This window comes from Pan paniscus, chromosome 7 (genome assembly GCF_029289425.2).
Source record: "Pan paniscus chromosome 7, NHGRI_mPanPan1-v2.0_pri, whole genome shotgun sequence".
In the NCBI taxonomy this organism is placed as follows: Eukaryota; Metazoa; Chordata; class Mammalia; order Primates; family Hominidae; genus Pan; species Pan paniscus.
In genome coordinates, this window is record NC_073256.2 from 112,460,532 (window position 1) to 112,484,011 (window position 23,480).

Sequence of the window (23,480 nt, forward strand, 5' to 3'; positions counted from 1 at the left end):
CCAAAGGCCCCGCCCCTAGAGCGCGTCGCGAGGGGTGCGAGGGGCGGGGCGAGGGAACTGGCAAGAAAGGGCGGGGAGCGAGGGGTGTGGGTGTGCTCGTGCCCGCGCGCTCGCGCCCGGAGTGTGGACGGGGGCGCGCCCGTGCGCGCGCAGGGGAGAGGCCAGCCCAGGCAGCCGTTGTCGGGTTCGACTGGAGGGGCGGGGGAGTCACCTGCGAGCGGCTGCGCTGGCGGCCAGCCCGCCCACCGCGTCTGGATCGCGCCGGCTGCGCGGGGCTGCGGACAGCACACACCCTGGAAGGCCCCGGCGGGGAACGGGCAGAGTCCGCGCCCTGCGTCCGCGACCAGGAGGATCGGACCTTCGCCTTCGCTGCCGCCGCCGCCGCCGCCGCCGCCCGCGGCCGTCGGGGTAGGTGAAGCCCGGGTGGGTGGTCCGCCGGCTCCTGACGGGCCGGGAGGGGAGACGCGAAACTTTCCGGGCGCTTCCTCCCGCGGTCCCGGAGCCGTCGCAGCGCCGGGAGGTGTCGTCGTCGCGGGCGGTGGCGGCCGACGCCATGTTGGGGTCTGTGAGAAACGGGGCGCTCCCGGCCGCTCCCCTCGCGCCGGGGCCGGCCCGCGGGCCAGTTGCCGCCGCCGTCCCGCCAGCCCGGGAGCGAGCCGCGCCCGCCCGTAGGACGCCGCCGCCGCCGCCGCCGCCGCCGCGGGGGAACGGGGGCCGCCGGGTAGGGTCCGGTCCACGGGTCTGCGGGGCGGGGGCCGGCGGACGCGGGAAGGAGCCCCGAGGCCGGGTGAGAAGTTGTGGGGCCTGAGGACGGGGGTCCTGGACACGGCCGGGGGCGTCTCAGGGTCGCGACAAATTTCTGGCCGAAAAGTTTGCAGGGTCTGCGTGTCGGGGACCTTATGACCTGAACTACATATTTGTATGTCACTTGGGAGACAAAAATGGCCCCGCAGAACTTGCTCTGATAGAAGCGATGGTTTATTTATTTGGAGCCTTTTCAAGTTTTATGATCCTTTGCCGAATTTATTTTTCTTTTTAAAAACGTGATTGAAGGCCGAGAGCGCGCTGCCGGTGTTGCTTGAATAGCCTTGTGTGCTCTCCGTACATTCCAGCAATAACTTGAGTGTGCGGTGGAAGTGGGTATGAAGGTTACAGACACCTAAGCCCTCCTCGGTAATTCATAGACTCACAAAACGCGTTGTTGATAAATGCCTTCTTTGTCGTGTTGTGTAGTACGTTGCTGAAGAGACTCATTAAAGAAAGATTTAGACACAAACTTTGAGAGTCTTAAAGGCATGTGTTCTCTTAAGAATAAGAAGTGATCTTGACAGTTTGAAGTTTTTTTCCCCTCCCTTTAGTTTCTTAAGGGTGAATGCCTACCGCGTTTTGAGCATTTACTTTTTTTTAATACTCTGGCAGCTCGTGGGGTCTTCACGTTAATTCAGTATTAACGAAGGCTTCATTATAATCTCTTTGGGTCCCGACCACACGGGGGATGAATGGTATTAAGCTATTTATTTGGAAAGCACACGTAATCGGCCTCTAAATAAAACTAGTATAGTGACTAAGCTTCAGAAGAAAATATTCAGCCTCAGTAAATGAATCTAAATGATTTTTAAATAAAGACATCTTGCTTTAAAATTCTGTTAAATGAACTGAAAAGGCTCTTAAACACAAATACAGTAAGCCCTAAAACCCCAAATTCTTGGAGAATTTTACTTTTTAGATCTAAAAATACAGCTTCTGCTCATATTTGATTGTCAATTTTTTTTTCCTTTTTTCTCTTTTTCCTTCCTTCCTTTTCCTTTTCCTAGACAGGGTCTCTCTCTGTCGCCCAGGCTGGAGTGCAGTGGTGTCATCTCCGCTCACTGCAGCCTCAAACTCCCGGGGCCCAGGTGATCCACCTCGGCCTCCTGAGTAGTTAGGACTACAGGAGCGCATCACCACACCTGGCTAATTTTTGTTTGAATTTTGTGGAGAGAAGGTTTTGCCATGTTGCTCAGGCTGTATTGCCAATTTCTGTTGTTCTTAAAAATTCTTTTAGTTTTGCTTCATTGTCAAGTAAATGGCATTATAATATTTTTTATTTAGAAATGAAATTAACTAATTTCACAAGTGTAGCAGCCAAGCTGGTATTTAACTGAGATCTTATGACTCTGAAGCCTTTTCATTTTTCCTGTAGCATAACTTTGTAGGATACATAACTCAGTCTTCTGGAGCAATCTGTCCATCTCGTTTGCTCTTATCACTGCTCTGACTTGAATTTAGTTCTTCAGTATAAATACTTATTTCCCAGCGAGCTGATTTACAGGTGATCCTTGTGATGAAATTTTTTCCTTAAAAATACTTAAGCCTATACTCTTTGAAGCCTTTTCTGCTCTGTTCTCTCATTCCACTCCCTTGCCCTCTCCAGAAATCAATTAATTTCTCCCATGGTATTACTGTAAATATCGCATAGATTCTGTCATGACATCTCCTTGACAGCAGGCAACACATCGGGTCTGATTTGCCTCTTCATTCCCTGCATGCCAAGAACATAGCAGATGCTCAGGAAAGGTTTGAATGGATGAGTACACGTATGTTTGTTCCTTGTAAATATGCTTCATGAATTTCTTTTGAAATTGTAAATTCCATGAGCATCATAGTTAAATCTTCTTTGTAGTCTTTTTCCTAGTACATGCCATCAACTCCATTAAATTACAAATTGGTTTCTATTATATATATATATACACACACACACACACACACACATATATGTTTTGTTGTTGTTTTGTTGAGAATTTAACTTAGTACCTGAGTGAATTTTCGCCTGGGGGTACAGAACTTGAATATTTATGAAATTTCTAAGTAGATAATGGATTAAAGTATAATTACTGATGTATGAGAGAGAAGCCATGGATCATCAAAAGGATTCTAATCATAATTTTAAGTGTGATTGAATGTATTTGAACTTGATGGAAATATTGTTAATGCTTGAAAAATTTAAAGGTCATATTTATACATTTAAGCTCTTGGAACAAATCTCATTATAGCTCTATCAATTATTGTTTTGCCGGAATTGTCTTAGAATTTTTAGAATGCCCTGCTTAATAGAAAGTATATGAAAAAAATTTTTTTTTGTTTATCTTTGATGAACCAGCTTTGTACATGAGCTGCCTGCTTAATATTTAAAAGCAATGTATGTGTTGACTTAACTGAATAAAAAATACTTCATGGATACACTTTCACAGTGCTGTTTTAAGTTGGAAAACCTCTCTAGGTTAAGCTGTTTTGTAATTCTGTAATGGCTATAGAATTCGGGGTTTATTTCCTGCCCCCACCCAAGATAACTTTCTCCCCTGTCAAACTGTAAACCACAAACTAATGTGCTCAATTTAGGGAGGTCCTGAGAAGAGAATAAAAGGCATTCAAATAGTTGCTGTGAATGCACTGGAAAGAAAGCAAGTTGCATATAGGATGGACTGGAACAAATAAACCTTGTCCTGACTCAGCTCCTTGCTGGCTTGTGACTCTTGAACAAGCCGCTTCACTTCTGTAAGCTTCACTGGACTCATTTGTGAAATGGGCACAGAAATATTTGCCTCAGTGTTAGCGTGAGGGTCACCCAAGATTCGATGTTTGTGGAAGGGCCTGGAATACGATAGTAGCTATTATTTTAACAAATGAACAGAGTGGCAGTGAATTATATAGAATCATAGAATTTAAAAATTTTTAAAGGGAAGCAGCCTGTAGGAATACCTAGTTCAGTTTTCAGCCTTGGCTGCACATTAAAATCTCCTGAAGAGCTACTTAAAAATAATATTGCCTGGATCCCACCCCAGGACAAATAAATCAGAATTACTGGGTTTGGGGACAGAACAAAGGTAATTTTTCCTCTTTGTTAAAACATCCCCGATTTTAGTGTTCAGTCAGGTGGAGAACCTTTGATTTAACTCAATTTCCCATCTCCTTTCTAATGCTTTTCATTTTGTAGTTGAGTAAAATGCAGAGGGGTTAGCTGCCAGCCAGATTCCTATCAGTCAGGCTAGAAAGGATGTATTAAGTATTTGCAGCTGAGGAAAGTGAAGTGCATAGAGGTTAAGGGTTACATTCATTTCTGGCCAGAATGGCCACATTTGGAACTACACTTCACTAACTCCGGTGACCCCCACTGCTACTCTACAACAGCAGCCTGCATGTTGTGACCATGTTACTTGTCATCATTCAGAACCACTCTACCTCAGGTCTTAAACCCTGTGGCCAGATGGCGATGCAAGGGTCTGTTTTCTCTTTCTCTTTTCTGTCATAACTGGTAAAGCAGCTTTTTGTCCTTATTGTCACCTCCAGTCCCTCCTAGGCCATTAGTTGTCTTCCCTCTTTTCAACCTTGAACTCTGTAGTTCATGTTCTAACCATGAACTCACTAGACCACATAGTCCCTCCTCTCCTTGACCTTTGCTGGGTGTAACTGGTCAGTTTTCTACCTTTGTCCCTGCCCTACACTCTCCCCCAAAGTCACGCTTTTGGTGATCGTTACATACTTGTTTTCTACCTGCTTTATACTAGTCACTTTCTAATCCTTTTCTTATCCCCAAGTTGACTTATTTTCTCTGTTGCTTTTTCACTCCAGTCAGGTTGCTAACCCCAGTCTCGAAACACTTTGAGCAGATGACCTTACTTCCTTCTAAAATGATTAAGATTTTATGATGTGAATTTTCTATTTTCTTCTTTGCACCAACTTCTTCATCTTCCCCCCCCCCCACCCCTTTTTCAGAAGTGGAACTATTTTTAATTCTTTGTACTTGTTTCATTTAAACAACAGTTGGGGAAAAAGAAAGATTTTTGTGTTCTTTGATCACATTTTTATTACTTGTACATATAACTATTTTACTTTTTATACTTATATTTTTCTACACATTCTTCTTTGTATTTTCTTCCCAAACTAAAAGGCTTTTTTTGTCTATGAGAGAATGTGTTCATTATAAGATAATTAGGCGTATCAAAATATTATTAGTCTAGTGCTTAGAGATAACCACTACTAACTTTTTGGTGCATATCAGCCACTTTTAAATAACAAGTAGGCTTATACTATATGTGCTATTTAGAAACTTTTATTTAATAAAATGCTTTAACAATATTTCACATTAAATATTGTGTTTTCTAAAAAACTGCATAAAAATTAATGGATGTGCCATAATTTATTTAGTCTCCTATTGTTAAATATTTAGGTTGTTTCCAGCTTTTCTATATTCTAGACAAAGCTACAGTGAACTTCATGTGAACAACTTTGTACACTTTTAATTTTTGTATATATTATTGGAAATAGAATTGTATAAACTTTCTAAAGCATTTCTGTTGCCAAAATGGCATTTAGAAAAGTTGTTCCAGTGTGTATACAGTATTGTCAAGAATATGAGGGTCCATTTTTACCACATCTTAGGTGAGTAATATATGAATATCATTTTAATTTTTATTTGATTGGGACTGAGTGTCATTTTTTAAATTTACTGGTCATTTTCATTTTTTTTAAATTGACATTTGTTTCTTATTTTTCTGTTGGGATATTTTCCTCTTTTCTTGTGGATTTACAGGAGCCCTTTGTATATTACAAATGTTGGCCGGGTGCGGTGGCTCACACCTGTAATCCCAGCCCTTTGCGAGGCCAAGATGGGCAGATCAGATTGCTCGAGTCCAAGAGTTTGAGACCAGCCTGGGCAACATGGCAAAACCCCGTCTCTACAAAATATACAAAAATTAGTTGGGCAGGGTGGCATGCCTATAGTCCCAACTACTCAGGAGGCTGAGGTGGGAGGATCGCTTGAGACTGGGAGGTAGAGGTTGCAGTGAGTTGAGACTGTGCCACTGCACTCCAGCCTGGGTGACAAAGCAAGACCCTGTCCTGTCAATCAATCAATAAATGTTGACCCTTTGCCATATTACTTTAATGTTCTTCCCCCAATTATGAAGTTTTAAAAGTTTAGGTAGTAAATTTTTTCTTTTATGATGGCTTTTTGTGATACATTTAACTATTCCTCAGCTAGAAATTTAGGTTTTATTTTTCACTATTAGAGTTAATGCCAGAGGGAAAACTTTTTATGTGCCACACCCCCTCCACCCCCTTTCTCCAGTTTATTTCTCCAGGTTAAATTTTTGTGGGTAAAAATTTCAGATATTTTATTGTTACACATTGCCATTAGTCCTTGATTTTTTTTTTTTTTTCCCATGTGTCCCACTGCTGATTGTGACCTTTTGGCAGGTTATTTAGTCTCTGAGAGTTGTGAAACATATGAGAGCAGGTTGAAAAGGTGCTTTGTGCTCCTTTGTGTCCCGTTCTTTTTTCCCTTAAATTTTCCTCCTGCTTTCTAAACTAGGGGTTCCCCAAAGTTTAGTCCTCTGCTCTCGTTTTTCTTCCAGCATCAGCCAGCATCTCTAGGTGGGTGACTACCAAATCTCTCTGTCCTGGAGCTCCCTGCCCATCCTGGCATCTCTGTCCCGCAGATGTGTTTGTCTTGTGGATGCCCTGGAGGACTTCAAGATAAACATGTCCCAAACTGATTTCTTCTCTCTCCTAAAACAAAGCTAGCATCTGCCCAGTGGCTTACCCTTAAGCCTTTGAAGTCATCTTACAGTCCTTTTTCATCCATGTGTTTAGTTATTTCCTAAATCCTATCTGCTATGCCTCAGTTATCTGCCAATTATTGTGGTTCAGGCTTTTCTTACCTTTCATTTAGAGATTGTTGTAATCCTCATATGACTGGTTTCTTTGTCTTCAGTCTTGCTTCTTCATATTCTCTTCAGTCCATCCCGTGTACTGCTTCTGTGTCTGATTAATATTTTCCTATTTAAAAACCTTTGTCTTCCCATGGCCTGTATAATAAAGTGTAAACTCTTCTATCTGATGGTTGCTTTCTTTTGCAGTTTGTCTCATCCCTATCTTACCAGACTTCTTATCACTATGCCTTCTCCTGACCTTGCCTCCTCTGGCCTAGGCTCCATTATTTCCTCTCTGGGGGAATAGTCTTGTGTACCATCATCCATCCCCAAACCCCAGATAGTTTGAGCTACTACTTTTGCTTTAAGGCCCAGCTTGAATTTCTGGTCCTTACAAGACATGTTCCTAGATGTTCTACCTGGTCAAAATTACATCCCACCTCAACTCCTTGGCCCTGGGACCTTTACCACTGTTTTTTTTGTTTTGTTTTGTTTTGTTTTAAGTTAAAAAGTTTTTGGCTTGTTTTTCCTCTGCTGTTTTAGACTTTGCACAGATTTAAGTTAATTGTATACCTCAGTTTATAGCACATTATAGGGATACCAAACCCCTTCCTTGTTTTGTTTTTTTCCTTCTTTGTCAGTTACTCCCGTGATAATCTTTCCTATAGAAACACAACTGAATTATATATACTTGTCTATATAAATATGAGAATATAGCTGTCTTTCTCTTCCTCAGAGGTTTTCAGTTTTGAGTATCTTCTGTCCTTTAATACTGCTTTGCACAGAGCAAGTGATAATAAATGTTTGACTACTTGAAATTCATTAAAAATTAATGGTTTTATTTGCTTTTGAATTAATCACTTAGACTAAAACCCTGGAGATTAATTTTAGCTTTACTCTTCTATATCCAGTCTGCGATTCTGAATCTGACCTATCCTTTATTTTCCTATTGTAAGCTTCAGACTCTTCATCAACTTTCCCCTCTATTTTTGCAGTTACTTTTCAACTGGATCCTGTTTTCAGTCTCTTCCTTCTCAATTTATCTTTCGTTGTTTCTACAGTTATCTTAGAAAAATCCAGATCAGATCAGGCCACTCCTTCCAAAAGTTTCAGAAGGAAGTCTTAGATAGTAACAAGATTTTGTGTTATTTTTCCCCCCTTTTCCCACTAAATAACTCCCCTACAGCCTCTGCTGCAGCTGTACAGTGTAACTTTTTTTTTTTTTTTTTCTTTTGAGAGGGAGTCTTGCTCTGTGGTTCAGGCTGGAGTGCAGTGGCACGATCTTGGCTCACTGCAACCTCTGCCTTCTGGTTTCAAGCAATTCTCTTGCCTCAGACTCCCAAGTAGCTGGGACTACAGGTGCATGCCACCACACTTGACTAATTTTTGTGTTTTTTTTTTTTTTTTTTGGTAGAGACGGGGTTTCACTGTTGGCCAGGCTGGTATCGAACTCCTGACCTCAAGTGATCTGGTTGCCTCGGCCTTCTAAAATGTTGGGGTTACAGCCTTGAGCCACTGCACCTTGCCCAGTGTGACTTTTTATGTGCGTTTTTACTTGCAAAGCTTTGTGCCTTTATTTAGCCATTTTTTTGCCTTCTTAAATTCCGCTCATTCTTCACAACCTGTTTTCAGTGTTCAAATGCTGTATTCTCTGTGCCATGCCCTCACTCTTTGCTTTTTTTGCTTCCTTACTACTTTGCTAATGTTTTTATTATAGTACTTATCTCCTTGTGTTTTGTATTAACCTTGTGGCATATATCTTATTTCCTAGTGTCTGCTTTGTTCTTTTTTTCCACCAAACATAAACCTTGAATGTAGTGAGCAGGTTGTAATTGTTTTGAATGATACCAAAGAAAATTGGTCAGGGATGTCACAGGATAACTAATTCCTCAGTAGTGTTTTAGTTGAGCTTTACCAGGTTTATTTTTCAGATATTATTTAATTAATTAATTTTTTTCTTGAGACAGGTTCTGGCTCTGTGGTCCAGGCTGCAGTGCAGTGGTGCAGTCATGATTCACTGCAGCGTTGGCCCCCCAGGCTCAAGCTATCCTCCCGCCTCAGCCTCCCGAGTAGCTGGGACCACAAGTGCACACCGCCACACCTGGCTAATTTATGTAATTTTGGTAGAAATGGGGTTTCACCATGTTGTCCAGGCTGGTCTTGAACTCCTGGTCTCAAGGGATCTGCCTGCCACGGCCTCCCAAAGTGCTGGATTACAGGCTTGTGCCATTATGCCCAAGCTATTTTTTAGATATTATCCAATGCTTTCTTTACAGCTGTCAGCACTGTACAGCTGCCCCTGTACAAATACTTTTAGAAATGATGTGAGTTTTTGAATCTGAGTTTTGTGATGATGAAAATATGCACGTAATCATCATTTTTTATTTACTAACTAAACAGCTGTGCTTTTTGGAGAAAGAAATCATTTATATATATTACCATGAGATTGAAATTTTTTAAAAAACAGGATCTGCCTTGCTCAATACTTAGAATTTTTAATTACATACTGTACTTAAATGGGCCACAACATTTGCTTGTAAATTTAAAATCTGTGGGTCCAGTGAAGCAGTTGATGGGTAGGGTGTGGTTCCTGTTTTCTGTGAAAATTAATATAGATGTTAAAAATGAAGTCTTTGATTTTCATCAAACTCAAGATTGGGAGCTGCTGCCACTTCTAACTGCTGATTATATTCAGTTCAGTGCACATTGGCACATTGATGCCATTTATGCAAGCATTTTTTTTAGGTGCTATTGCAAATACAAAGTTGGAGGAAATAATCTTTTTTTCTTTTTTCTTTTTTTTGAGATGGAGTCTCGCTCTGTCGCCCAGGCTGGAGTGCAGTGGCACTATCTCGGCTCACTGCAAGCTCCGCCTCCTGGGTTCGCGCCATTCTCCTGCCTCAGCCTCCCAAGTAGCTGGGACTACAGGCGCCCGCCACCATGCCCGGCTAACTTTTTGTATTTTCAGTAGAGACGGGCTTTCACCGTGTTAGCCAGGATGGTTTCGATCTCCTGACCTCGTGATCCGCCCACCTCGGCCTCCCAAAGTGCTGGGATTACAGGCGTGAGACACCGCGCCCGGCCTGGAAATAATCTTTTTTTAAGGAACCTCCACATCTGTTGGGAATGAGCAAGTACACACATTTTTATGAAACAAATAGACTATAAGTGCTATAAAGTGGTACAAATAAAATGGTGTGAGGATTCACCTGGCCACAGGATATACCCAGCCACAATATTTGGCTGTGAGGCTATCGAACTGAGTGTGTCTTGAAGAATTGGTGAGATTTCAGTAAATAGAGAAGAACAAAGGAGGGAGGACATGCCGAGCTTAGAGGTAGGGAAAGAAGCCCAGAGCATATTCTGGTAATAGCTGGTAGTCTGGTTTGACTATAACAGAGAATGTAGAGAAAGAGGTAAAACTGGAAAGATAGATTGCAGCAGGTTAGGACTTGACTGTGAAGGGCTTTGAATACCAAGTTAAGGATTTTAGATTTGATTCTGTTGGCCAAGGAATCTGGTTTCTGAATAGACTTACCTGATTATAGCTATAGTTAAAGAATATTAATCTTGCCTTGTGTAGGATGATTTGAATCAAACTTGTCCAGTCTGCAGCCCACGGGGTGCATGTAGCCCAGGACAGCTTGGAATGTGGCCCAATACAAATTTGTAAACTTTTTTTAAAACATTATGAGATTTTTTGTGTGTGTGATTTTTTTTTTCTTTTTCTTTTTTTCTTTAGCTCATTAGCTATCATTAATGTTAGTGTATTTTATGTGTGGCCTGAGACAATTCTTCCAGTGTGACCCAGGGAAGCCAAAAGATGGGACACCCCTGATTTAAATAATAAAAATTTAGAGGGCTTGTTTAGAACTTGAAGTCTATATTTGTTCCCTCTCTCCTACCTCTCTAAAGATGTTTTTAAACCTCCAGTGTGACTGTTCTGATTTTCCAAACTCATTTTCTAAAATATTCAACTATGACTTAGTTGTTGTTATGTACTATTTCTCTATCAAATCTAACCTATTTGAAACTGCCTTTACTAGTACCCTAAATTAGTCATAGCTTTGCCTTTTACTTCCTTTTAGTATTTGAAGAATCATTTTGAGTATATCTTATGATTATTACCATAGATATGTAATTTTTTTCCTCTTATTTTGTCAGTGGCCATTCCAAATACATAATATAGGTCCATATGCAAAAAATACTTCTGTCATATTTATTTCTGAAGGTGAAGGTATAATGGAAAGAATATGCATTTTAAAAAAAATGGGTGGGCATGGTGGCTCACACCTGTAATCCCAGCAATTTGGGAAGCCGAGGCGGGTGGATCACCTGAGGTCAGGAGTTCGAGACCAGCCTGGCCAACATGATGAAACCTTGTCTCTACTAAAAATACAAAAATTAGCAGGATGTGCTGGTGGCCACCTGTAATCCCAGCTACTCAGGAGGCTGAGTCGGAATTGCTTGAGCTCGGGAGGCAGAGGTTGCAGTGAGCCGAGATTTTGCCATTGCACTTCAGCCTAGGTGACAAGAGCAAAACTCTGTCTCAAGAAAAAAAAAAAAAAAAAACCAGAAAAAAACCAAAAAACTGTGAGGCCATTTGATAATTGCTTAGTTAGTTCATGACTCAGTTTTTTTTGTAAAATTAAAGTAATGATCACTTAACAAAATCGAGATTATTAAATGAAAGAGTATAATGTGAATGTGCTATTATGCACATGTGTGGGTGCTGGGTAAATGTTAACTTCCTTTTTTTCTTTCTTGGCTGAGACTGTAGAATAAGTCTACTTTTCAGTAATAGGCATATTTGGTGCCTATGAGAGATTTAAAGGAAAAAAAAACTGACCTCTCTCTAAATGTGAATCAGAATTTTGAAGTTTCCATGTTTCTCAATCCAGTTTTAATACATTTAAAATTAACATATGAAAGTTTTGTCTTACCAAAGAAATGAACCTCTTCCTTTTATCACTAATAATTTCTACAACACATACTGTGTAATCGGTTGACCACAGTGGCAGAAATGCTGGTGGGAACGGACAGAAAAAATCTTGACCTCTCTTTTAGATGGAATAAGTAGAGTTTAATAAAATTCCAAACGCAATTTACTAAATTTTGAAATATTTCTTTTTTTTTTTTCTTTGAGATGGAGTGTTGCTCTGTCACCGAGGCTCACTCAGCTCACTGCCAGCTCCACTTCTCGGGTTCAAGCCATTCTCCTGCCTCAGCCTCCCGAGTAGCTGGGACTACAGGCACCCGCCACCACGCCTGGCTAATTTTTTGTGTTTTTAGTAGAGACAGGGGTTTCACCGTGTTAGCCAGGATGGTCTCGATCTCCTGACCTTGTGATCTGCCCGCCTTGGCCTCCCAAAGTGCTGGGATTACAGGCGTGAGCCACTGCGCCCGGCCAAGTATTTCTTTTTTGCTTTATCATCCTAATGATTTATTGAGACTCTTACCAAGAATTCCCTGATTATTATTCTGGTTACTAGACTGTAGAACTTTTGAAAGTAAGAACTGTCTTGTCCCTTGCGGATGGTAGGTACTCAGAATATTTGTTCATTTGACTTAGATGTGTTAAGAGAGGAATAGTTTGCTTTACTGTTATACATTTGCTCAGGAGGATGTACCTCTGGTAGTTTATTGCTGTTTGTTTTTACCTCCATTCTCCAGTTGCTTGTTAGTTTCTCCCTTTCCTTTTACATTTTCTGTAAAGTTTCAATCCGGCAGTAACACGGATTTTAAAATCTTGATTGAGATTAAGAGTCATAAATTTGATTAAAAATTAACTTGTAGACAAGTAAGTCTACAGTAAACCAGAAAATATGGCCCATTTACTATCAAAGACTCACTATTTTAAGGACTGAAAGGGCTTTAAAAATTATTTATGTTTTCTTCTTTAAAAAAAAAAAAGGTAAGTAATTTGTATGAAATCACTTATTTAGTGTCTGAACCAAGATTAGAATCCAGGTCCTTTAGTTCATAGTTCATTGGTTTTTCACTATAATGCACAGTTGAATACTGAAGCTCACTGGTAACAGATATCATGGGTATATGTAAGAAATAAAATTAGATTTGTTTTCATTTTAAACTCACCTGTAAGGATGAGATAAGAAGTATTGATTTCCAGCAAGGAGAACTAGGACATAGTAGTCTATGACATTTGGTCTCTCTTCTCAATTGTAAGTAGGATTCTGTGTCTTTTTTTTTTTTTTTTAAAGAATTTTTTATCTTCTAGTATTACATTTTTAACAGGTGGTAGACACCCCACTGAAGAACATGTTACTTTAAAAGCAAGATGTTACCTAGACTAGGATGGAGCTTAGACAATGTAAATGCAGTTCTTGTCTGTAGTGTGAAGAAGATGACTTGAAACCTTTCATTATTTTTAAAAATTGGTATATAAAAGCTGGCTTTATAAAAGATATGCTTCTGCTCTAATTTTTACGTTTTAACTGTGAATTAACACAGCCAGGCACTGCTGGAAAAGAAGACAACGTAAAAAAAAAAAAGTCAAATGGAAAACTGTTGAAATTAATGGAATTCTGTGAAGTACCTGAATGTGAAAAGAAACAAGTATCAATAGTTTTCCTATTAACAGTTTCAACTAATTAGAAAACTTACTGTAAAAAAGAGCTTAGATTCAAAGTGGCAACAAAAAGTATACAAAATCTGGGAGCCTATTTAAAAAGTGTAACTATCTTACAGAAGAAACATACAAAATTACTATGCCATAAAAGATTTGAAGCCTTGGGAGGAGATAACTATCACCCTTAAATGCTCAAAACTGTGAAGATGTTAATTCTAAAGTAATTTATGGATATAATGTAAGTTTCATCAACATTTCAGTGGGATTTTATTCTTTTATTTATTTATTGTAATTAAAAAATGGTTCTAAACCTTAGCTACATGTTACAATTATCTGAGGAGCTTTAAAAAATAACTCCGGTGCACAGGTCTTACCCTGCATACCCCAGACCAATAAAATTAGACTGTCTGGGGGAAGAATCTAGGTATTGGTGTTTCTTAACCCTTGATATTTATCAGCAGAGTTCATTGTTCTTAATTTTGGGTTTTGGGTTTCTTTTCTGAGTAGTTATTATTATGTTGATTTCATATTTTATAACTCATTTCATAGAGTCTTCCAAAGAACAAAAACAAAATTTACTTATTTTAAAAGGCAAAATAAAACTCATTCTAGTGTGCAGTTACCATATGGTTTCATTGGGCATTTATAAATCTAAGATATATTATGGGTTCTTAGTGATTTTGCTTTTCCTATATCTTGAAGCATTTTGCTATTTCATTTTCCTGCGAATTATTTAATCATTATTCATTAATTTCCCCCAATTATGCCAAAAAGAAGAAAATGGAAGAGTGATAGAATTGCCAAGAAGGATGATGCAATGGTGAAATATAGCATCACTACTGTATCATTTCTCAAAAATATGAAAACAGTTTTGAGATCATCCTTTTTAGCATTTTTCTTCTAAGCTTTCATTTAACATATTTGGGAATTCATATTTTTTCATTTTTTATTTTCTGTCTTTAATAGTGAAGAAAAAAGGCAAAGGAAGACATTTCAGAACTATTAGACAAGTCAGAAGATAAATGCAAAGAAACAACACTTAATAATGATAGTGAATTTAATTGTATAAGTGAAACCTTAGACTGTGAGTCTTCAAATGATGATTTCCTAGATGAGTTTTTTTCAAACTCAAGAATTAATGAACAATATTTCTAAGGACAAAAAATGGAAATAATACACGTTCATGCATTCAAAGTTTCATTCAAAGGATGTTTCCTATTTCAGATATATATACCTTTAATATCAGAGAAAGATGGAATTTAAAAATTTGTTATAAGTTTTTATAAAGCTTTCTCTTAAAGTTTTTTTTAAAACTACCCCTTTATTCTCACTTTTGTAAATTCGTCATAAAATTACTTAAAATATTAAAGACAAAAAGTATTTTGGACCCAGATAGTCAATTGAGGTGAACATTTTTTTCTGATATGCCAGAGACTAAATCTGCCTTGTGATTCCAATGTGAAGCTAAGGTTGAGAAGCACTATTCTAAGTAGATTTTATCTAGACAAATAAACAAGATTAGTTAAAATGTTTTTAAGAAAGTTGAGTAATGGTCTAGAATAGAGCTACCAGATATATGGTACTGACATAAGAATTATGAAACAGATTAATGGATTAAAGCAGATAGCCCAGAAGCAGATCTTAGAATAGGTAAAAATTTAATACGAGAGTGACATCAATTAATGCAAGCTACCACTCGTTGACTGCTTGCTGAACGTTTTATATGCATTATCTCATTCATCTTTTCCTTGATGTATCTGCTATTATTCCCATGTACAAGTAAGGATATCTGAGGTCACACAGTTCTTGGTGTTTCTGGAACAATTAATTAGCTCTTTTAGAATGCAAATATTTGAAAGGCAAAAAAGTATTTTCACATATGCCAGAATACATTTTAAGTGGATAAAATAATTAAATGTAGAGTTTGTATCATAAAGCATAGATAATAAATAGGTGCATCTGATATCTGGATAGGGAAGCTTAGGAGTGATGGAAGAAAAACAGCGCAAAGAAAAGATCTGTAAGTTTAACTGTTTAAGAAATACAACTGACTTCATGTCAAACACCATAAAACTATAGATTAATATACTAGGAAAACAAAAAAAAAAGGGATTAATAGTCTTTATGTGTAACACAATCATAGATTAATAACCTCTAAATATATAGTCTTTAAAATACAAGTGATTAATAAACACATTAGAAAATCATTGACCTCATTAGGTAGCTACGGAAGAAAACATTCAATTAAATTAAAAGTACTTTTCCTTCCTATCTTAGGACCTTTGCTTATAGTATTTCCTTTGCATGGCTGACTCCTCATCCCTTAAGACTCAGTTTATAATACTACCTCAGTGAGGCCTTTTTGTACTACTCAGTCTAAATGAGTTTTCCCCTGTATCTTGACATCCGGCTTATTTCCTTCATTGTACTTCATCTTTTGGAATTACCTATTTATTTATTTATGGGCTTTCTCTTCCACTGGCCTCTAAGCTCTGAGAAGAAAAGCGTAATACCCAGCATCTAGAGAGTGCTCAGTGAGTAATTGTTGAATGAATAAACACTAAATAAAAGTGAGTAAAATGAATAAAGCAAGATGCTTTTAAAAATCAGTCATGCTTGCTGAAATTTTTAAAGAAAAATACCATATGTAGGACAAGATGAAATGGATACTGTCATTGTGCTGCTTGGTAAATTGGTGTTACTTCCAGAATGGAAATTTTGTAAAAGGTAGCAAGATTCTTTATTCATGCCTTTTGAGCCAGTAATTTTATTTACTTCTTGAAATTTGTTCTATGAAGCCATTTCTGCAAGGGGACGGGAAAGCTTTCTCTTAGTTCTTCCTATATACACTGGTATTCTTTCCCAAGAAAAGTAGACATTAATCAAATTGGGCCATGTTTATAGCTCTCTTCTGCTTCCTCCCCTCAATGAGTAGGATATGGGAAGGACTCAGTCCTTGGCTAGGCCCTGTAATCTTGTGTTCTAACCCTCTCGCAAAAGTGTAGCATTCTTACTGCTTGGGGCACCTCAGTGTGCTGGAGGTAAATTTAGATTTGGGCTTAAGGGGAAGGGAGAGGCCTTGCTTAGGCCCTGAACCAAATGGTAGTGCCCTAATCCAGTTTACCAAAGAACATTATTTGGGGTATCTAGCTGTAACCCAGATAAAAGTGGTACTTTGATTTCCCTTTTGATAACCTCTCTCCACTCCTTTCTTTCCTTGCTGCCTCCTATTTCCCTACCACCATTCTCTCTTTCTCTCTCTTATATGTGTTTGTGTGTGTGTGCAGGGCAGCATTTATGTATTCCTGGGTTTTTTAGTTCATTGCTTACCATCTTTTTTATGTCTGACACATACAGAAAATATTCAGGACCAAAAAGGATAATGGAAGAGGCTGCTTAAGGCCAAAGGCCTTAGGTTTTGTGCATGCCCATAGTTTTTCAGATATATGTCACAACCCACCAATCAATCAAGTGGGCTGCCAGAATCATTAAAATAAATGAAGATAAAAGAATGCATCATTCATTGTTGAAATAATTATACGCGTGTTTGTAACCTTGCAATATAAAATGTGTTTATGTTGGTCATTGTCAAACTTTGAAAGCTATTTGCTTTGCTGCAGCCAAATACTAATTAATAATGCTCCAAACCTTGCTTAAGTTGCATCATTATTAAACAGGGAGAAAGATTTATGAACAAAGATTTAGACTTAATATATTGAAACATTTGGACAATGAAAGATTATCAAGACACCAGCTGGGTAAATCATGACATATCCATCCTTTCAGGTGATTTGTTCAAGGTAGTATTCCCTTATCTTCAGTATTTTTAGGGTTTGCAATGAAGGTCCAGAGGTTAGTTAATAGCTTCCTTAGAGTTCTTGTAGATTCAGTGGAGTTCTTAGGAACAATTAGTGTACCATAACATACTGTAACATCACAGAGAAATCAGATTTGAGGCTTGTTCTGCTGTGACAGCCTTGGGCAAGTTATTTAACCCCTCTTTGGCTGTTTACTCATCCATAAAATGGAGCTAATAGTGCATGTATCATAAGGTTGCTGTGAGAAGGAAATACAGTAATAAGTGCAAAGTGCTCAGCACATTGGTTGGAGTCCCTATGAGTAGAGTTCATTCCAGGTTAAGTTTTGCTTTTACATTATTAAATATCTTTGTGCCTTAATTTCTTCATCAGCTCACAGTTCAGCTAATATTATTAGATGCTTCTTTGGGGGACAATAAAAACTTCTCTAGTAACTTCATAGGCATTTCAAACAGTTCAAATCAGAAAATAATATGAAAAGCACAGTGCAAGTTTATGATAGTATTAATTCTCATAGTAGCAATAATAGGAAATCTGTTTGTGTTGTATATGAGTTAATAACGATATGTTCAAATGGGTGGACTCAGTAGTTGATTCAGGTGGAGAGAAATAGATCCTTTCAGTTTTTTTTTTAAAGTGCCAATGTCTTTTCCTGTTTTAGGGCCTTTGCAGTTACTCCTTTTGTCTGGAATCTTCTCCCCTATCCTTACCCCTTCTTATGTCTGTCCATCTAGTACAGCTGAAATGACAACATTGTAGAAAGGCCTTTCCTGACCATCTAGTCTGAATAGCTCTCAGTTTCTTTTAAAAATCACTTTTAAAAAAAAATCATAGCATTGATTAGTACTAGATTTCAATTTTGTTTTCTCTTTCCTTCTCTCCAACTAGAATGTAAACCCTGAAGAGCAGGGACCTTGCCTGTATTGTTTATTATTTTTTAAAATTTTTATCTGTTGTCACATACTCAAGTATGATCGCCTGTGGTGTCTATTTTTACTTTTCCTGCACCTAGATCCTAAGTGCCTGACAAATACTTGTGGAATGCTTGAATATAATGTAAAGTATGAAAAAATGATCCATAATTATACTTTCCAGAGATAAATTACCATTGTTGATAGTATAGTATATATTTTTTAACTTTATGTTGTATGTGTGCTTACAGATACAGATGTCTATGATTATGCTTTTGAAATATGTATTCCATTGAGTCTAAAGATAAACATTTTTTACTATATGTATTTGAAATTGGTCTTATAATCAACGGTATGCTGTGGTTTAATTGGCAACATTTTTCTCTTTATGAGTTGCACATAAATATGTCTTAAAATCTATAGCATCTTAGATGTGATGAAATGTGGTATTTATTTGAAATAAAAATGAGATCAGGAAGTTCATCTCTTTTCCCCACCTAAAGATCTTGAGCATTTCCCTTGTCACTGGTTTTAGATCTGTCTTATTCTCAAGATATATGATTAAGGGTGTGTCATAACTTTTTCAACCAGTTCCTCTTGATGGCTATTTGGAGCTTTTCCAATTGTTTTCCTGTTATAAACAATGCTGTGCTGATTATCCTTGTACATATCTCTATGCACGTGAGTGAAATTTATTTAATTAGATTGGTGAATACACATATTCTCTGTAGTGTACAAGGGTACCTATTTCCCTATACTTTTATGAGTACTGAATCTTAGTAAATTTAAAAATTTTTATTAATCTAAGTGAAAAATATACTAATGTTTAATATAATTTCTTTAATTATGATAGAGATTGAGCCTCTTTTCCTGTTTATTAGCCGTTTTTATTTCCTTTTCTGTGATGTACTTGTGCATAGGATAGTAGGCTTTTAATTGGCTGGCATATTAGTCCTAATTAGAAACCTTTCCAGTTTGGAACCATGCATTATCCTATTAATTCTTGGGAACAACTTTTAGGCCTGCTACATCCTACCTTTGTGGAGGACAAGAGGGCCTTATAAGGACCCAAGATTTGCAGGGAGACAGAATTCAGAAATAACCAGAATTCTAGTGTCCTTTATAATGAAGGCCAAGAAGGGCTATAGTGTCAGTTTTTGAGCTGAATACTGGAACTTACATACTATGCTGTTAGTCTTTAAACTTTAAATGGTCTTCTTCTCAAGGCTTGTTGTTCTTTAATATGACTTGGTTATAGTATAGTAGTATTAGTTTAGTAGGTTTGAAATAGGATACAACTCTGGGACTTGAGTGAAGTCAATATTGGACTTAGAGATTAAATGTTTAGATTAATAGGGTGTTTTGCACATTGTTAAAATGTTATTAACATTTTTTAGTACCTTTTCTGTGTCAAACCGTATCAGTTTCAAACAAAACTATCAGATGATCTCTGCTTTTTAGGTTCCTCATGGTCTCTGGAGGAACAGATTTCAGTCCTTTGGTAAAAGTGAAGCTAGAATATACATGGAATATGGATAGCTCACAGGAAGGGTTTTAGTCTAGCATGGGAGTTTAAAGGAGGCTTCCTGGAGGAGACACGATAACCTAAACTAAGTCTCGAAGGATGAATATGAGTTAGCTGCAGTAGTAAGTAGTAAAAGGAACAACAGTGAAATGGACTACAAGTAGTAGAGTGTTCTTAGAATATGACATTTGAGGTGAAGACTGACTTATGGTGAGGTTGGAGTGACAAGAACCAAGTAATGAAAGGCCGTGAACACCCTGTATTTAATAGGTTAAGGGATCATTTTGAGCAATGATGGGGTCAAATTAGGGTTTTAGAGATCACTGCCCTAAGATTGATTTGGGGGCAAGACTGAAGGCCAGGACACATGTTGGGAAACAGTTCTAGTAATCCAGGTGAGAGAATTAAGGCTGTAGCTCAGTGGTAATAGCTTACTTGGAAAATTGTAGTCATTTTTCTTAGTTTATGTAACATTTTGTTCCCTATTGTTCAGAATCCCATTGAGATTACATTTCATTGAATGGGGTTTATTATTTTGCAGAGATAAGTTATGTTAATTATCCAATCGTCTTTCATTCAATTATGTCTGTAGGAAGTTTATACTTTTACAAATACCTGCTTAACTAGTATGGTGCTACGTGGAGATGATAAATAAGTGTTTTTCATCATTTTAAAAATTGAGAAATGTTAGCCCTTTTGATGTGCTTAGTGATTATCTTAGAGGGAAAGAATTTTAGAACATTTTGCCTTTGTGTAAAAGCAATGATTTGTTAGCTTAATTTATATATAATTAACTTATAGGAATTTATAATTTATATGTGCTAATTTCTTTTTCTTTTTTTTAAAAGGCTATTAGTGAAAGATGGTGGATCGCTTGGCAAACAGTGAAGCAAATACTAGACGTATAAGTATAGTGGAAAACTGTTTTGGAGCAGCTGGTCAACCTTTAACTATACCTGGACGAGTTCTTATTGGAGAAGGAGTATTGACTAAGTTGTGCAGGAAAAAGCCCAAAGCAAGGCAGTTTTTCTTGTTTAATGATATTCTTGTATATGGCAATATTGTCATCCAGAAGAAAAAATATAACAAACAACATATTATTCCCCTGGAAAATGTCACTATTGATTCCATCAAAGATGAGGGAGACTTAAGGAATGGATGGCTAATCAAGACACCAACTAAATCTTTTGCAGTTTATGCTGCCACTGCTACGGAGAAATCAGAATGGATGAATCATATAAATAAATGTGTTACTGATTTACTCTCCAAAAGTGGGAAGACACCCAGTAATGAACATGCTGCTGTCTGGGTTCCTGACTCTGAGGCAACTGTATGTATGCGTTGTCAGAAAGCAAAATTCACACCTGTTAATCGTCGCCACCATTGCCGCAAATGTGGTTTTGTTGTCTGTGGGCCCTGCTCTGAAAAGAGATTTCTTCTTCCCAGCCAGTCCTCTAAGCCTGTGCGGATTTGTGACTTCTGCTATGACCTGCTTTCTGCTGGGGACATGGCCACATGCCAGCCTGCTAGATCAGACTCTTACAGCCAGTCATTGAAGTCTCCTTTAAATGATATGTCTGATGATGATGACGATGATGATAGCAGTGACTAAGGACAGACACATTTGGGAGTATTTAATCAGGTGTGGCTATCTGAGAAATCAACTTTGGGGGAAATGTAAGATTCTGAGCTCTCTCTCTGTTTTGTTCTAGCCATGAATTTGCCTGAGAAACTTGTAACCTATGTGCCTCAATATATTCCATAGAAAGTAGGTCCCCCTGCCTTCTCCCACTCCTCACACTCTTCTACAGGGATAGGCTTTTGCAAATATATCAGATAAATTTTTTGTTTCTTGTTTATTTTTAGGTTATTTTCTTGGAAGTTTGGGAAAAGATGTTTGTTTTAACAGATCATGTACTACGTTGTTGTTTTCATTTCTGTTATAAGTAAAACTAAAAGCACAGAATGGTGGGAAAGGGGCTATAATGTGGTTCATTAATAATGTTAGCAGCTTTTTTCTAACCATCCTGTCTAATGGTTAAGACACCAGTAACAAAAACACATGATTTGGAAATACTTTGGCTTTTTCATATACCTAGTGGTGCCTTATCATAATAGCACTGTTACATGAAATAAGCCCCTACCTTCTTACTTTCTGGTTTGTTGAAAAAATACACTGGTGCTCTTTGAAGTGATAAAATGAGTGTTTATGAATGGGTGTAATTAGGAAATACTTCTCATCTGACAGCTACAACTAACTAAGTTTGGAGGTATTTTCACTCTATATGAATAAATATTTTTCCATAAAATAGTTGTGATTATATTTTTGTTTTATATAGGTCCCAAATTATAATTGTCAAATACATATTTTAAATTAATAAAAGTTGTCATTCTTAGGAATTTGGTTTGAAATTTATCAGCTATACAGAATTGTCATACTGCATTAGCTTCTACCTTTAGTAAGACATATTTTTTAGGTATAAATTCTTCTGCTTTAACATTATTTCTGGATTGAAAATCTTATAAAACCCTTGAAAATAAACAGTCTCTTTTTTACAAAGCCTGTGTTAGAGCACAGATTTACCTAGGCTTGAAGATTTGGAAGAAATAATATGTAAGAATGGCCTCAAGGCAGACCACTTTAAGTTTGGCTAGACTTCATATCGTGGAAGTATTGTCTATTTCAGTGTGAAACTATCTTGAATTTGCAAATATAGTGTTATATTTTATAAAGTTTTGTAAAATCCCAAACAATATTTCTATTTTTGTAAAACAATTGTATGTGTAATCTGTATTTGAAATCATTTTGCAATCTATGGAAATAGAGTAGCAATTGCTATTTCTAAATTGTGAACTTTAAGTCAATCTAGATTTATTTTGAGAAGTAATTGTTCACTCTTTACTTTTGAGGCAGCCATTAGGTTGAAAGTATGTATTTATCATATAAAACTTGATGCGTTTTGCACTACTCTTTCCATTTATATGCTGCAAACAACTACAGTCTTTGAAATATGGAAAATCAGCAGTCTAAAGTTTGTTTTAAATTCTAAATTTAAAAAATCTTCAAATCTGAATATACCGCAAATGTCATGAGAAGTTTGATTCAGTAACTTGTGATGGAGGATTCTTTGGTATCTTACTGTTTGGTTAAGGCACTAATTTTACTTACCTATTAGATTTTGAAAGTATCTGAGATATACAAATCTCCCTGTAGGAAATGTGAAAGAAAAGCACAACAAAACTAGGGTTTTTTGTTCATTTGCTTGCTTTTATGATTTTTTTTGGTTTGTTTTAATATCAGGTGGATTTTTGTTTCTAAGCAATATATACATATAATCAACCAACATATCTGAAAAGGATCATGAAACCTGAGAAATGCTAATGGAGATTTGCTGGTACATAGGAATCTAGCAAATTCAGGAACCAAGGGGAAATGTTCTGAGATAACATTTACATTGTCAATCTTTATTGACTTTGTTTTTACAATAAAAAATATTTTACAACTTACTTTCTGTTCTCTGTATATTGTGACTTGAGGATTTACCCCCTCTGCTAAGATAATAAAGATATTATGCATATTTTGCCTAATAATTCAACAACCGTGAGTGCCTGCTATGTGCCAGGCATTGTTCTAGGCAGTAGGTTAGAGCAGTGAACAAAACTCCCTTTTGGATTTACCGCACGAAGGCTCAGAAAACATTCTTCCAAATGTTGAAGATACGGCTTAATGTTACTGGGAAGTGCCTTAATATAATTTGGCTTTGCTGTCCAATTACTTTTAGAAGGAATGACTTGACCTGAATTGACATGTCTCAGAAGGAAACATACACATGGCTGACAGGTATATGAAGAAATGTCCAAGATCACTAATCATCAGGGAAATGCAAATTAAAACCACAATGAGATAATGGTAATACCTGATACCTGTTGAATGACTAATCAAAAAGA

At 37.5% G+C, this 23,480-nt stretch overlaps 1 protein-coding gene across 1 annotated transcript; it reads left to right on the forward strand.

The window, feature by feature from the left end:
• Positions 1-80: 80 nt before the first annotated feature.
• On the forward strand, positions 81-23,039 carry PLEKHF2 (pleckstrin homology and FYVE domain containing 2). The gene is made up of 2 exons (XM_034966373.3): positions 81-408; positions 20,381-23,039. Exon 2 carries the CDS (start codon positions 20,395-20,397, stop codon positions 21,142-21,144), a length of 750 nt encoding a protein of 249 aa, XP_034822264.1. The 5' UTR covers positions 81-408; positions 20,381-20,394; the 3' UTR covers positions 21,145-23,039.
• The last annotated feature ends 441 nt before the right edge of the window (positions 23,040-23,480 follow it).

Coding starts and splice junctions, on each gene's coding strand:
- PLEKHF2 (XM_034966373.3), top strand. CDS start 20,395: ATGGTGGATCGCTTGGCAAACAGTGAAGCAAATACTAGACGTATAAGT.